This window comes from Sorex fumeus, unplaced genomic scaffold (assembly GCF_029834395.1).
Source record: "Sorex fumeus unplaced genomic scaffold, SorFum_2.1 ptg000044l, whole genome shotgun sequence".
Classification (NCBI taxonomy): Eukaryota; Metazoa; Chordata; class Mammalia; order Eulipotyphla; family Soricidae; genus Sorex; species Sorex fumeus.
This window is the reverse complement of record NW_026606101.1, coordinates 1,829,613-1,843,083: the sequence shown is the minus strand read 5'-3', so window position 1 is coordinate 1,843,083 and position 13,471 is coordinate 1,829,613. Positions and strand designations below refer to the sequence as shown.

General features: G+C 55.1%; 1 protein-coding gene across 1 annotated transcript; it reads right to left on the bottom strand.

The window, feature by feature from the left end:
- Positions 1 to 7,931: 7,931 nt before the first annotated feature.
- On the bottom strand, positions 7,932 to 12,337 carry WFDC5 (WAP four-disulfide core domain 5). Its single transcript, XM_056121985.1, has 4 exons — positions 12,173 to 12,337; positions 8,523 to 8,660; positions 8,216 to 8,356; positions 7,932 to 8,004 (listed from the first exon to the last, which is right to left on the bottom strand). The coding sequence occupies exons 1-4, from the start codon at positions 12,255 to 12,257 to the stop codon at positions 8,000 to 8,002; spliced, it is 369 nt and encodes a 122-aa protein (XP_055977960.1). The 5' UTR covers positions 12,258 to 12,337; the 3' UTR covers positions 7,932 to 7,999.
- Positions 12,338 to 13,471: the final 1,134 nt, after the last annotated feature.

Genomic DNA, 13,471 nt, shown 5'->3' with positions numbered 1-13,471 from the left:
ACACACACACACACACAGAGTTGAGCGCCACACCTCTCCCACCCTCCCTCCCCCTGGGTCCAAGGCTTCAAAGGATGAAGTTTCTAAATCCCCAGGTGGGCAAATCCCTCTTCCCGCTCTTGGAAACGGGCTCGGTAATTCCACCAACGTTTCCAGACGAGAAGCTGCGTTTGAGTAAGAAAGATTGTGGAGTTCGTCCGTCACCCCTTCCCATCCCGCAGCTAGACCCCAGCACATTCCGTGTGCGAAACCGGCGGTTGCCTTTCCTACTCTCTTCCCGCACCCTTGCAAGGACCGTCTCCATCCCGTGAGCGCGCGTCACTCTGCTAACGCGCCCCCCCCCCACCCCACGCCGCCCCCCGAAGCCGGCAGGGACGATGCTAATCCCACGGCACCGGCTCAGGACTTGCCCCCCAGCGCCGCCGTGCCCCGCGGCTCCCACCTTGGGGTGTCCTCGAGAGGGGGGACGCGCCCCCGGTGCCGCCCGCAGCCCCCCGCGTCCCCGCTCCAGCGCGGCCCCTCACCTGTCCCGCCCGCCCGCCGGCCGGCGCGTGGGTCCGCGGAGGCGCGGGCTGGGAGCGCTGGACGCGCCCCGGCTCGGCTCGGCCCGGCCTCCTCCTGCAGCCGGAGGCCCCGCTGCCCTCTCCCTCCCCGGCTCCCTCGGTCCCCCGCGCCGGAGGCCGCATCGATCGCTGCCGGGAGGGAGGGAGGGAGGCCGCGGGCGGCCGGAGGCGGTCGTTGCTATTCCTGACTCTGCTTGAGGGGGGGCAGTGGGGTGGTGACAGGAGACAGGGGCCCCCACAGCCGGACATCCCGCCTCGTCCACCCAGCGGGGTGGGCAGGCGCTCGGGGGTCACGCAGGGAGCGGGGTTCCCCTAGAGAGAAAGGAATGACAACAAGCCCCGGGGGAGGGAGCTAAGTTTCCTGACACACACTTAGCCAGCAGAGGAGCCTGGTGTCTGGGCTGGGGTCGCATGTGCCCAGGGGAGCTAGGGAGCAGGTGACCCCTGAGCACCCTGGGGGTGGGAGAAGAGGAGCTGGGTCCCCCTGTTGTCCCTGATGCTTGCAGGGTTCTGAGATCCACACTGGGGGAAGGAGTGGTGGGGGGCACTGTGCTAAGGAGCTCCTCTGGGTATGATTTGCGAGCATTTATTGAGTGCCTACTGTGTACACACAAGGGTCTCTAGGACTTGAGTACAAGGCAGGATTCTGACGCTACAAACATCAACAGTCGACACAGGACCCCACACTTGGTGAACACTTACCTGGGGTTTCTGTTCCATGGGCCTCCTCGCAAGGATGCTGCAAGTCGGTCTGGGGGCTGAGTGCAGAGCCAGGAGGAACCCCTGCGCATCCCATCTCACAAAAAAAGAACCAAAAAGGCTTTGCGATAGATAGATAGATGGGGCGACTGGCCATGCTTTGATGCCATCTTCAGCGGCCTCTAGGCCAGACTGGCCAATTAATATATATATAATTTAAAACTTTCCTATAGCAGCATTAAAAAAAGGGGGGGGAGGTTGGGAGATAGCACAGCAATTAGTGCCCAGGTTCAATTTCTGGCACCGCTTGGTCCCCTGAGCACCTCTGGGGTGACCCTGGAGGTCCCAGCATCACTGGGGTGCCCTAACACCACTGGGCCCCAGCAGCATGGCAGCCTTGGGACCTTGTACTGAACTGACTGGTTGGCTGTGAATCACCAGTAGATCCTCCCATTGGGAGCCCCCGTCCTGTGTCCCCAAAAGTAAAAAGAGGCAGGTGAAATTGATCTTATTTGTTTTTTGTTTGCTTGGGAGGCATACCCTGCAGTGCTCAGAGCTTACTCCTGGCTCTGTGCTCAGATATCACTCCTGGCAGTGCTTTGAGGGACCATAGGTGGTGCTGGGGATTGAACCCAGGTGGGCTGCATGCAAGGCCAGTACCTTCCCCGCTGTACTATCTTTTCAGCCCGGATCTTTTTTTTTTTTTTTATTTCTTTATTGAATCACCATGGGAAAGGTTACAAAGCTTTCAGGTTTAGGTCTCAGTCATGCAAATATCAAACACATTTCCCTTTACCAAAACTTATTTTTTACCATGAAGAACCCCAATAAAACCCCACCCCCCACCCCTCCCAGTCCCTGTGGGGCAGATGAATTCTAGTTAACACTCTATCTGCCCCATCAGACCCATTGTTTCAATAAAAAGATTCACCACTATTATTTAGAGTTTATCCCACCCCCCCAAATCAGACATGCTGAAAAAGCATTGTGAAGTGATTTGCTTTCTACAGCTGGGTTCAAGAATTAAATGTTGGTTTTGGATTTCTGCTATTTTACTTATTGAACCTGGAAGTATTTCTACCGAAAGTCAGATAGTTAAGAAATTGGTTTCTGTGCACTGGAGACGTGGCCGTGCTGGAGAGCCGCTAGTGGGGGGCAACTGGTGGCCTCAGTAGGGCGTGAAGGGCGGACCGAAACGCCCCCCTTCCCATGAGGTTTTAGTCGCCCCCACTACCCCGGCTCATACCTGCTGTCCACAAGGCTCCCATGCGGCCGCCATCTTTCTTTCCAGAGAGGAGAAGGCGACTGGGGCAACACCCTCTCCCCTCTGGACAGACCTGATGGCCTGGATTAACGCATAGTCCATTCACTTTTCTGCTCCAAGCTGCCGGGCTCTGCATTAAGTCCTTGTGCTTCTGGGGCCGTCAGCCCGGATCTTAATGATAATATTTAATATTACCTACATGATTTGAAGTATCATGTCAACATGGCAATCAATAAAAAATTGATTTGGGCTGGATTGGTAGCACAGCAGGTAGGGCATTTGCCTTGCATGCAGCCAACCCCAGTTTGATTTCTGGCGTCCCATATGGTCCCTTGAATACCACCAGTAATTCCTGAGTTCAGAGCCAGGAATAGCTCCTAAGCATAGCGGGGTGAGACCCCAAAACAAAACAAAATCAAAACAAAAACAAAAAAAGAAAAATAAAGGGATTATTAATAAAATATTTTACATTTTCACTTTCATACTGTCTTTGAAAGTAGTTTAGCAGTATCGAACTGTGTGCAAAAATTGCCACCACATAGCAACTCAACACAACGCAATGCCTTCCTGGCCACCAAGTCTGTCCTCCTGCTCAGGGTCTCATCTGAATCAAGGTGTCAGGTATGGGCCTTGGGGGCTTGGGGGTTTCTTTCAAGTCCACATATTGATGGCAGATTCATTACCTTATGGCTGTGGAACAGGAGTCTGCTGGCAGTCACATCCAACACCGAGAAGCTGCTTGAAGCTCCTTTTTTTTTCTTTTTGGGTCACACCCGGCGATGCTCAGGGATTACTTCTGGCTCTGCATTCAGGAATTACTCCTGGCGGTGCTCAGGGGACCATATGGGAAGCTGGGAATAGAACCCGGGTTGGCCTCGTGCAAAGCAAATGCCCTACCCGCTGTGCTATCGATCCAGCCCCTTGAAGCTTCTTTATTTGTTTGGTTTTTGGCTTTTTGGGTCACACCCAGCGATATACAGGGATTACTCCTGGCTCTGCACTCAGGAATTATTCCTGGCGGTGCTCAGGGGACCATATGGGATGCTGGGAATCGAACCCGGCTCGGCCGTGTGCAAGGCAAATGCCCTCCCTGCTGTACTATCACTCCAGCACTGCTTGAAGCTCCTTATTTTGTGGCCATTGGCAGTTCACAATGTGGGTATCTGCTTTCGTCCTGTCTGGGACCAGTTAGAGAAACTGCCCTGCTGGCAAAGGCCCACCTGCTTTGGCCAGGCCCACCCTCTTTCACCCAAAATCAGCAAATTCTCTGGTCTTCCTCGACTGCAGGAGGAGGAGACTTTGGAGGGACTTGGGACACTGGGAATCACTTAGAACCTGCCTGCTCCTTCTGACTGTAAATCGCATTTGGAACAAATGACAGTTTCTGCGCTCAGTAGCCACATAGGCAGGTTCTGCACTTTCAGTTCTTCCCTCAAAGTTAGGAGTTAGAGCAGGAAGAGCAGGGCAATCCTCTTGCCCAAAGCCCTCACATTCCCAAAGGGAAACCGAGGCAGGGCTGCCGAAAAGTAGGCCTCCCACTTCCTGGCACAATACTCTCTGGGTGATCTTCAATGCCTTCCCAATACAGGATTTTTTTCCGGTGGAATTGCGGAGGTCAAGGTCACTTCCCAAAAGAGGAAAGACAGACCTGTTTTTCCAGGGTACAAAGGAACAGAGTCTGATGTCATCCCCGGATCACGTGATGGGAGGTGAACAGGACGGAAGGAATCTGAGTGAGAGGTGTGTCGTGGGGGAGGGGCAGGCAGAGCTGTGGGGCTCAATGGAGAGCCGGGTCCTTTTCGGGGCGCAGAATGGGTCCCCCCCAATGTTCTTTCAGTCACCTGGTCACCAAGAGAAGCTTGATGTGGCAGAAAATCCAAAGGAATTAAATAGATATGGGATTAAATGGATATGGGTGTGGCAGAAGGTTCTAGAACATCTCCTCTGCCCTCTTCCCTGTGTTCATCGGGTTCTCGGGTCACCCCTTCGGCTTGCGTGAGGTCAGCACTGACCCAATTCCTCCTGACGGAATGTCACTTCCCAGAGTCTGTGCAGGGCTGCGGCTTCCTGCAAGTTGCAGTGCCGGAAGGACAAGGTGAGGCGGGTGATTTTCCATGACAACCTGCCCGAGCTGCAGGCTCAGCCCAGCACCTTCCAGGAGCTGAAGCTCAGCCAGCCAGCCACCACGACCTTGAAGGCAGCTCTTGGCCACCCCCCCCCCCCCCACCTTCGCCAGAACCACCTCCTTCCTTCAACCCTGAAGCCCAGGACACAGCTACGATTCCTAAGCCTGCGGGGGCTGTGAGACGGGGTGTGTGCAGGGCTTTGTCACAGCAGTTGGTAACTGATACGCTGACTCCGAAACCTGTCCTTACCAGCAGATGGATGTGTGACCTGTGATGTCACCTCTTGAATTATACTTTTTTTTTTCTTTTCTGGGCCACAGAGGGTTCCAGGGAGAGAGTTGGGTCATACCAACTGTGCTCAGCTTACTCCTGGCTCTGTGCTCAGGAGTGACTCCTGGTCGGGAACCCAGGTTGGCCACTGCAAGGCAAGCGCCCTCCCCACTGTACTGTCTCTCCGGCCCGTCTCTTGAATTCTTCCTTACCTTCTTCATCTGTAAAATGGGGACAAAACCGCACAGGTTAGGGGTGGTGATAACTAGCATGTGGTGTTCCTGCCCTAGCAACAGTGTTTTCTACCTTCCCTTTATCCTGCATGTTTGTTAGGTCTTCTTTTTTTTTTTTTAATTTTAAAAATTTGTATTAAAGAACTGTGATTTACTTTGAGGCATGTAACAGTTCAACATGAACCCCACCACCACAAGGATCGGCTTCCCTCCACCAGGGTTCCCATATTCCCTCTCCATCCACACCTGTCAACCCGACAGGCACATTACAAAGTTCCAGAGGTCACAACTTCCATCTCATGTGTTCAGTGTTGTTGAGTCTGCATTTTGGTCCTATGGCGATACCCCTCGCCCATATCACTGCATGCCTTTGGAAGCCCCTTGTCAAAGGGCCTCCACCAGTTGCTGTCCAAAAGAAGAAAGGAAACACTGGAACTCAGAGGGAAATAGCAATTTCTCGCCTGTCCTCCTGCCCCTGTCAGCCTCTCCTGGCATCCATGCAATTAGCATCCTATCACAGCAGGTAGGGCGTTTGCCTTGCACGCAGCCAATCCGGTTTGATTCCTCCATCCCTCTCGGAGAACCCAGCAAGCTACTGAGAGTATCCCGCCCGCATAGCAGAGCCTGGCAAGCTCCCCGTGCAGTATTCAATATGCCCAAAACAGTAACAACAAGTCTCACAATGGAGACATTACTGGTGCCTGCTCGAGCAGATCGATGAATAACGAGAGGACAGTGCGACAGTGCTACAGTGCTCTGGAGCCCACATTCAGGGAATTTGGATCCCACTGGAAGCTGCGGGCAGTGAGGACAGGGAATTCTTTCAGTCTCCCCACAGACACACAGGTACCGAGAGCCGTGTGTATGCCCAGAGACCAGAAAGAAGCCTCGGCTCCCACATCCACCACCCAGGGACAGCCTGGGCCAGCGACTTCAGGCACACAGGGAGGTCCAGGAGATGGACAAGGGGGAGCTTCCTGTGCCTCTCTTCTTCTCAAAGTGAGTCCTGGACTTCAGGGAGAGAGCCAGCAGCAGGTTTGGGACTCCCCTGGGGATGCACCCCTACTTTGCCTGCTGAGGGTCTGTCTACAGAGTCACAAACGATGTCTTGAATAGCAGCCTCACCCCATGCTGGACGAGGCCCATCCCTAAGTGACGACATGGCAGGCTCCCGGTCCCCTCTCCCTAAATGTGGAATCTGAAGAGATCTAGGGTGCAGAGGCAATGGTGATGTGACGGGAGAGAACTTTCCGGTGGCTTTTTCTGATTACATCTGGGCCAACATCTGCACTGGAGGGCAATTTTTTATTGGTATTTATTTATTGATAGTTTGGTTTGGGTGCTACACCCCGTGACATTCAGTGCTTACTCCTGGCTCTGTACTCAGGAGTTCCTACTGGTGGTGCAAGGGGGAGGGTTGGGGCGAGCATATGGGATAGTGGAGGTTGAACCCAGGTGGGCCACGTGCCCTACCTGCTATGCTATCTCTCCAGCCTCATGGAGGAGGAGTTTTTTTAAAATTGTTTTATTATTAATTTATTTGGGGGGTGGGCCACACCCAACTATGCTCAGGGCTTGCTCCTGGACTACAGAGATAGGGATAATTTCTGATAGGGTTTGGGGGTGAGGGGGAACATATGAAGTGTATGCTAAACACCTTACTTACTGTACTACTTCCCTGGCACATATGATTTTTTAAAAAAATTTTTATTAGTGAAACACCATGAGGTATAGTTGTAGACTTACAAATTTTCGTGCTTGAGCTTCAGTTATACAATGATCGAGTACCCATCCCTCCACCAGTGCCCATTCTCCACCACCACGGATCCCAGTAGCCCTCCCCCCATCCCCCCGCCCCCCCCATCCCCCATCCCACCCTGCCTCTGTGGCAGGACATCCCCTTTTGTTCTCTCTCTCCTTTTGGGTGCTGTGGTTTGCAAAGGAGGCATTGAGTGGCAATCATGTTCGGTCTAGAGTCTACTTTCAGCATGCATCTCCCATCCTGGGAGGATCCATGGAGGAGGAGCTTTTATTTTATTTTATTTTGCTTTTTGGGTCACACCCGGCAATGCACAGGGGTTACTCCTGGCTCTGCACTCAGGAATTACTCCTGGTGGTGCTCAGAGGACCATATGGGATGCTGGGAATCGTACACAGGTCGGCCGCGTGCAAGGCCAATGCCCTACCCGCTGTGCTATTGCTCCAGCCCTGAGGAGGAGTTTTTAATCTCTGCTATGCCACTACCTTCCTTCAGGACAGCCCGTGGGGAGCAGGCCTGGCCAGCAGGCAACGTGTGGCCTAAAATAAACTGCATCATTCCACCACTTCTTCTGGCAAGGTTTAGTTCCGTGGAACGTGCCTGGGTTTGCTGCCTCACCGTGATATTTAGTTACATTCTCTGTAGCCAAGGACCTGCTCGGAGTGGCCATATCAAGTTTTTCTTTGGAACCGAGTTTATTTACATACCAAACTGACAACGTTCGATAAGCAGTTGCAGGAGCAGGACACAAAAGCTGGGGTGCTCTTTCCAGGAGCGGGGGAATCACCCAAGGACTGATGTTCAGAAACTGCTTAGAACAGGCCTGGAGGTGGGTGGGTGGTGCTTTTCGGGAGGGTTCAGGGCTCCCCAGGAGGGGTTTGCCTGAGGGGGAGCTGAAAGGGGGAAACCCCAGGCACAGACATGGCGACATGGTGGGGGCCAAGCTCAGGCAGGGGTGAGGGAAGAATGTCCTCAGGGGTCACGGCAGAGACAAGTCAGTCAAGGCTTGGAGAGAACGACCCCATAGTCATCTCTTCCTGCTGGGGATCCCATCCTGAGGTCCAGCCTTGCATCTGGAGACCCAATTAGCCTAAGAAAAGGAAAAAAGGTTAATCCTCTCCCAGGAAGACCACCCCCTTCCCCTCCCTCTCTGCACCAGGGGCCCCTTTAGAGGCCGGTGTCCAGGTAAGAGCAAACTCAGTACCAAGGAGGATCCCAGTTCCTAGGGCACCTGAACCTCGCCCCTCCCAGCCCTTCCACTCCTGCACTTCCTGCTGCCCTGGGAGCAGCTGGGGTCCTACCTTTGAGGGGGCTGCGGCAGTCTCTGCCGCAGGCGGCCAGGCAGCACCTCTTGGAGCCGGAGCAGTCAGAGTCACGCTGACAGAGGTGCTGCACAGGGCTGAGGCAGTGCAGGAGGTCTTGGGGGCAGAGGCCCCGCTTTACTGCGGCAGAGGGCAGAGTGAGCCCCGGTGGGCGGGGGAGGGCAGGAGGGGGAGGGGTGGGGAGGACGAGTTATGGGGCAAGGTGGGGGCGAGATGGGAGGTGGGGCGAACTGTGGGGGGTGGGGCGCGTTGAGGGGAGCTAGGGGGCGCGCTGGCAGACCCTCACCTGAGACCCTGGGGACGCACTGGCGGAAGCAGGCCCGGGAGCAGCATTTCATGGTGGAGGGACACTGGCTGTCATCCATGCACTGGTCGGGGACCGAGAGGCAGGGCGCGTCATCCGGTGGGCAGCCCCCCAATTTCTCTGTAAGACAGCCCCCCACCCCCAAAACCTTGCAGCTGGAGGCAGTTCTGAGTTCCAGCACCCCTAGAAGCCACCGGGTCCGAGGAGGAGTCCTCCCTCCCTTCCTGCCTGTGTTTTGGCGAAGAATGGGGTCTTGTTTCTTTTGGGGTCGGTCGAGGGGTGGGAGCTCCACATCTCCCCAGGACCCCACAACCTCAGCACCGCCTGGTCTGACTCTCGCTTCATCGCCCTCACCCTGTGGACTGGGTGGCCCCCCGGTTCTCTCCACACTAGCCCCTGGGCAGAGCTTGGTGGGTGCTGTGCTCTCGGCCGCCCCCCTCCCTCCACCCACTCACCCAGGGATTTGTCAGGGCTTAGGGGAAACCGCATGTCTGGTCTGCAGAGGACCCTGGGGAAGGAGGTTGCCCCCCACCTCCACATGCTCCAGAGTGGGACCCTCAGCCGGGCTGGGTTCCCGCCGTGGGTGATGCCCACACTGCTTGCAAGCCAAACTCCTGACCCAGAGCCCTGGGCCCCAACACCTCTTGCAGCAAAGGTTTGGGAAGTGAGACCAGGCTTCCCTGTCACTGGTCCACCCGCAATCTCTGCGGCTGCAGGAGGTTCTGTCCCGGAGATGCAGGGCCTCTTCCTGACACAGGGCTGTTTCCAGAACCACATGGGGGGCTGGGAGCAGCCGTCTCCCTCCGTTTAGGGGGGAAACACTTGGAAACGAGGCTGCTGGGACACACAGAGGGCCGTGCTGGCTGAGGCTTCCTCTACCAGCTCGCGCGTTCCTACTGCGTTGGTGGCATTTGAGCCTCAGAGCTGGGGACTGGTCTCTGCTCTTCCCTGCAACTCCCCCTGGACCCTGCTGGTTCAGACAGAAACACTGAGTCCAGTGACGGGGCAACTGCAACCTCATGGGAAGGGGGGCGTTCCTGGCTTGTCCTGCACGCCCTACCAAGCTCACGAGTTGCCCCCCATGAGTGGCTCTCTGGCACGGCCATGGCTCCAGAGGCACAGAAACCAATCTCGTAATTATCTGGCTCTTGGCAGAAATCCCTTTAGACTTAATAAGTAAAATATCAGAAATCCAAAATCACACGGCCGCTATTGCTCTCATAACCAGCTGTAGAAAACAAATTATGTCACAATGCCTTTTCAGCAGTTCTGATTGTTGGGTGTAAACTCTAAACAATAATGGTGCATCTTTTGTCGAAATAATGAATGTAATCAAAGTAGAAAAAAAAAAGGAAGACCGAGTCCACCTAAATGGCCAGAGAATGGATTGCTGGGTCCTACTGGAGCGAGAACACTTAGCCAAGTGGGGAGCCCCTGACTAGAACCAACGTCGCTTCCACCCAGACTGGGGGTGCAGTGGCAGGGGCCCTGTCAGACCCTCTGAGCAGAGCTGCTTGGGCCCAAGAACCCAAGGGAGCCCCTGAATTCAAAAGGGAGGGGGGCACTCCCCATGGGCTGGGTGGAATGGAGCAGGGGACAGCCAGGGAGATCTGGAATCGGGGGCCAGGGGTGGCGTCTGAAGGAACAGACAGATGACTTTGTCTCTCCTGGTTTGTCACAGGAGAGCAAGGTGACAGCAGAGATTGGAGGACGAGAGAAAAGTCTGGCACGCTCAGGGTCAGCGTGGGGGGCTGGCTACTACACAAAGGTCCTTCCAGAACCTTCCCTGGAGCCCAGCTCCTGGCTCTCAGACACTCCGTTCCTGGCAACCTGACAGGGGCACAGGGGTCATTGAGACATGCCCAGGACCAGGTTCAGTTACACACGTGTCTCCACCCCGCAGAGATGCAGAGATGCTGCATGCCCGAGAACACGCCACCCGCCACTGTGCAGCATTTGTAGCTGGCCTTCCTCAGCTGCTTTTCTATTTACGGCCTCTTTTGATTGACAAAGACCGACTTCAGGTGGGTTGAATGATGATGCCTGTGCCCCCGTGCGAGTCACCCAGACAAGCATCCAGATGCTCCCAGGTGGTGTTTATATAAACAGCCACGTAGGCCCACAGGAAATACACACACACACACACACACACACACACACACACACACACCCAGATCTGAGGCTCCAGGCCAGGCCACGCCCCCGCTGCACCCACAGACGCATATAACTGGGCCCACACGCAGGCTCGGCTACTTCTGGACCAAGCCTATGTGTGAGCACGTGCAGAAACATCCAGATGCGTGCACAGCCACCCCTCAATCCCGCAGGCAATGCCACACTGGCCCTCACCTTGTCACCCTTCCCACTGGAAACATTAGTTAGGCACCTACTGTTTACCAGGGGTGGTACCAGACTCTTCATGTGGAAACACCCAAAATGTTCCGGGGGAGGCCTCCCTTCCTCCACCCTGCCACCTGCCAACTTCTGACACCCCAGTGGGAGGGGAGGAGATCCCCGGCACCTGTCTCATGGGCGAGGATCAGGGGAGGGCTCAGATGAGGCTGTGGGGTGCCAAGTGTCCCCCGCAGGGGCCCTCACCTGAGAGGGGCTTCACCAGGTCCTGCCCAGGGCCTCTCTTGCCTCTGAGCAGCAGGGTTGGGTCTGGGGGTTTCTCTCAGCAGCTCCCAAAATTTACCACCTGCTCCACACTTGCGGAGGAAGAGGAGGAAGAGGAGGAGGAGGAGGAGGAGGAGGAGGAGGAGGAGGAGGAATAGGAGGAGGAGGAGGAGGAGGAGGAAGAGGAGGAGGAGGAGGAGGAGGAGGAGGAGGAGGGAGAGGAGCCCCTGAGGGACTCCTGAGCCCCTTGGACAGAGAGGACAGAAACCAGGTGGGGAGGATGCCAGCCAGCAAGGTCCTTCCCGTGCCCGCCCGCCGTCAGGGGCCCAGAGCTACTCTGTTCACAGGAGCGTAGGCTCCCGGGCGCACACACTCTGCGTGCATGTGTGCAGACCTGAATGTCCCAGACCAGTGGGACCTCCTGTGCCTGTCCCAGCAAAGCCTGGTCTCACTCGGGGGACATATGGGCCAGAGAAGTACCGAGAAAATGGCAGAACACATTCACCAGGAGATGAGGTCTTAGGACAAGCACGCAGACACATAAATCACACAGGCTGCTGGCGACATTGAGCGCTGATATCCGAAACACACATACACAGCACACACACAAGCACACAGACACACAAACACAAACACACACACAGACACAGACACACACACAGCACACACAGACACACAGACACACACAGACACACACACAAACTCAGACACACAAACACACATGCACATACACAGACACACACAGACACACACAGACACATGCGTACGCACACACATGTATACACACAGCACACATACAAACACACAGACACACATACAAACACACAGACACCCAATACAGACACACAAACAACATGCACATACACAGACACAGAGACACATGCGTACACACACATGTACACACACACACACACACACACACATACTCGGCTACCTGAGTCCCCCCAGACCCTTTTTCTCCTGCCAGAGGTAGAAAGCGCCAGGCTTGAGGAGCAGAGGAACCTTCCCACACTTACCGATCTTCCTTCTGCCCAGGGCAGCCGGCAGCTGATTTCCCAAAGCCAGGAGGGCCACCAGAAAGAGGAGGCTCCCGAATCTCATGTTTCTGCTCCCAGCACCTATTAAGACCAGTGCCTAGGGGCCCCTAAATTAACACCTGCAGTCCCAGGTAGGTACGAGCAGCTGAGTCAGGGGAGGAAGGAGAGGGAGTGGATGGAGTGGTTCATTTCTGCCTCATCCCAGCTCCACCCCCTGCCTCAGAGCCTTCCTGCAGTTACTTAAGCAAGAACTGTGGGTGGGTGTGTGCTGACCCTGGACCCAAGGGGCTAAGACCCTAGACCTGCATGCACCCCTTATGTGGCCTGTGATCTTGGGCAGGTGTTGACCCTCTTTGAGCCTCAGTTGTTCTCATCTGTAGAAAGGGTGAGGGAGGGCTATTAGATCAGACACCATCTTTCCTGACTCTGTAAGATCTTGAAGGCCCAGCACGGGTGTAGGAAGGGGAGACAGTCAGCTTTGAATAGCCAGGTGAGGGGTGGCAGTGCAAAGAGGTGCTCCCTGAGAGCATCCTGATAAAAAGGGGGAGGGCTAGGGGAGCACGGAGAGTGGGGTCAGTCCTAGCATCCCCTGCCCCATGAAGTAAGGAGAGAGACCTTCATTCTTGAGGGCCATCACCTCCAGGGACATCTGGTAGACCTGCCTTCACCAGGGCTGTCCAGAATGGATGGCACAAGGTGTTGCTTTGGCTGAGGTACCTGGTCACAGCAGATGACCTTGGCCTTGGGATCCCTGGACTCAGCAGGATGTCCAGGTGAGATTTCCCCTCTGAGAGGCTGGATCCATCTTGTGATAGAAGAGAGAGCTGAGTTAAAGGTCCAAAGATGCCCCAACAGAAGCTCCAGCAGGTCTCCTTGGTCAACACAGTCCTTAGCATCCTCCCATGAGGGATGAGGAAATGCAGGCCAGAGATGGGAGGGGACATAGTCTCCCACTGACTGGGACTTCCTCCCCTTCAGGTTCTAGTGGTGGTGCCTTGTCAACCAGGCGGAAGTCAGCTGACCTCGAGACAGGAAGCAGAAGATCCAGTCCAGACTCTCCAACTGCTCCCCAGTCAGGAAGTTCTTCCTTGGGTTGAGCTTGAATCCCTCCAGGTGCCTTCTGAACATTTAGAGAAAGAGGTGACAGGATGGCCACATTCTCAATGGCAGCATTTTTCTTTATTTTTTAAAATTTTTATTAGTGAAACACCATGAGGTACAGTTGTAGACTTACAAACTTTCATGCTTGGGTTTCAGTTATACAATGATTGAGTACCC

Bases quoted from the DNA above. Each gene is read 5' to 3' on its own strand.
- WFDC5 (XM_056121985.1), bottom strand. From the start codon at position 12,257: ATGAGATTCGGGAGCCTCCTCTTTCTGGTGGCCCTCCTGGCTTTGGGA. The intron at 8,661-12,172 runs GTAAGTGTGGGA...GCTGTCTTACAG, and splicing joins CCTGGGCAGAAGGAAGATCG to AGAAATTGGGGGGCTGCCCA. The intron at 8,357-8,522 runs GTGAGGGTCTGC...CCTCTGCCGCAG, and splicing joins GTGCGTCCCCAGGGTCTCAG to TAAAGCGGGGCCTCTGCCCC.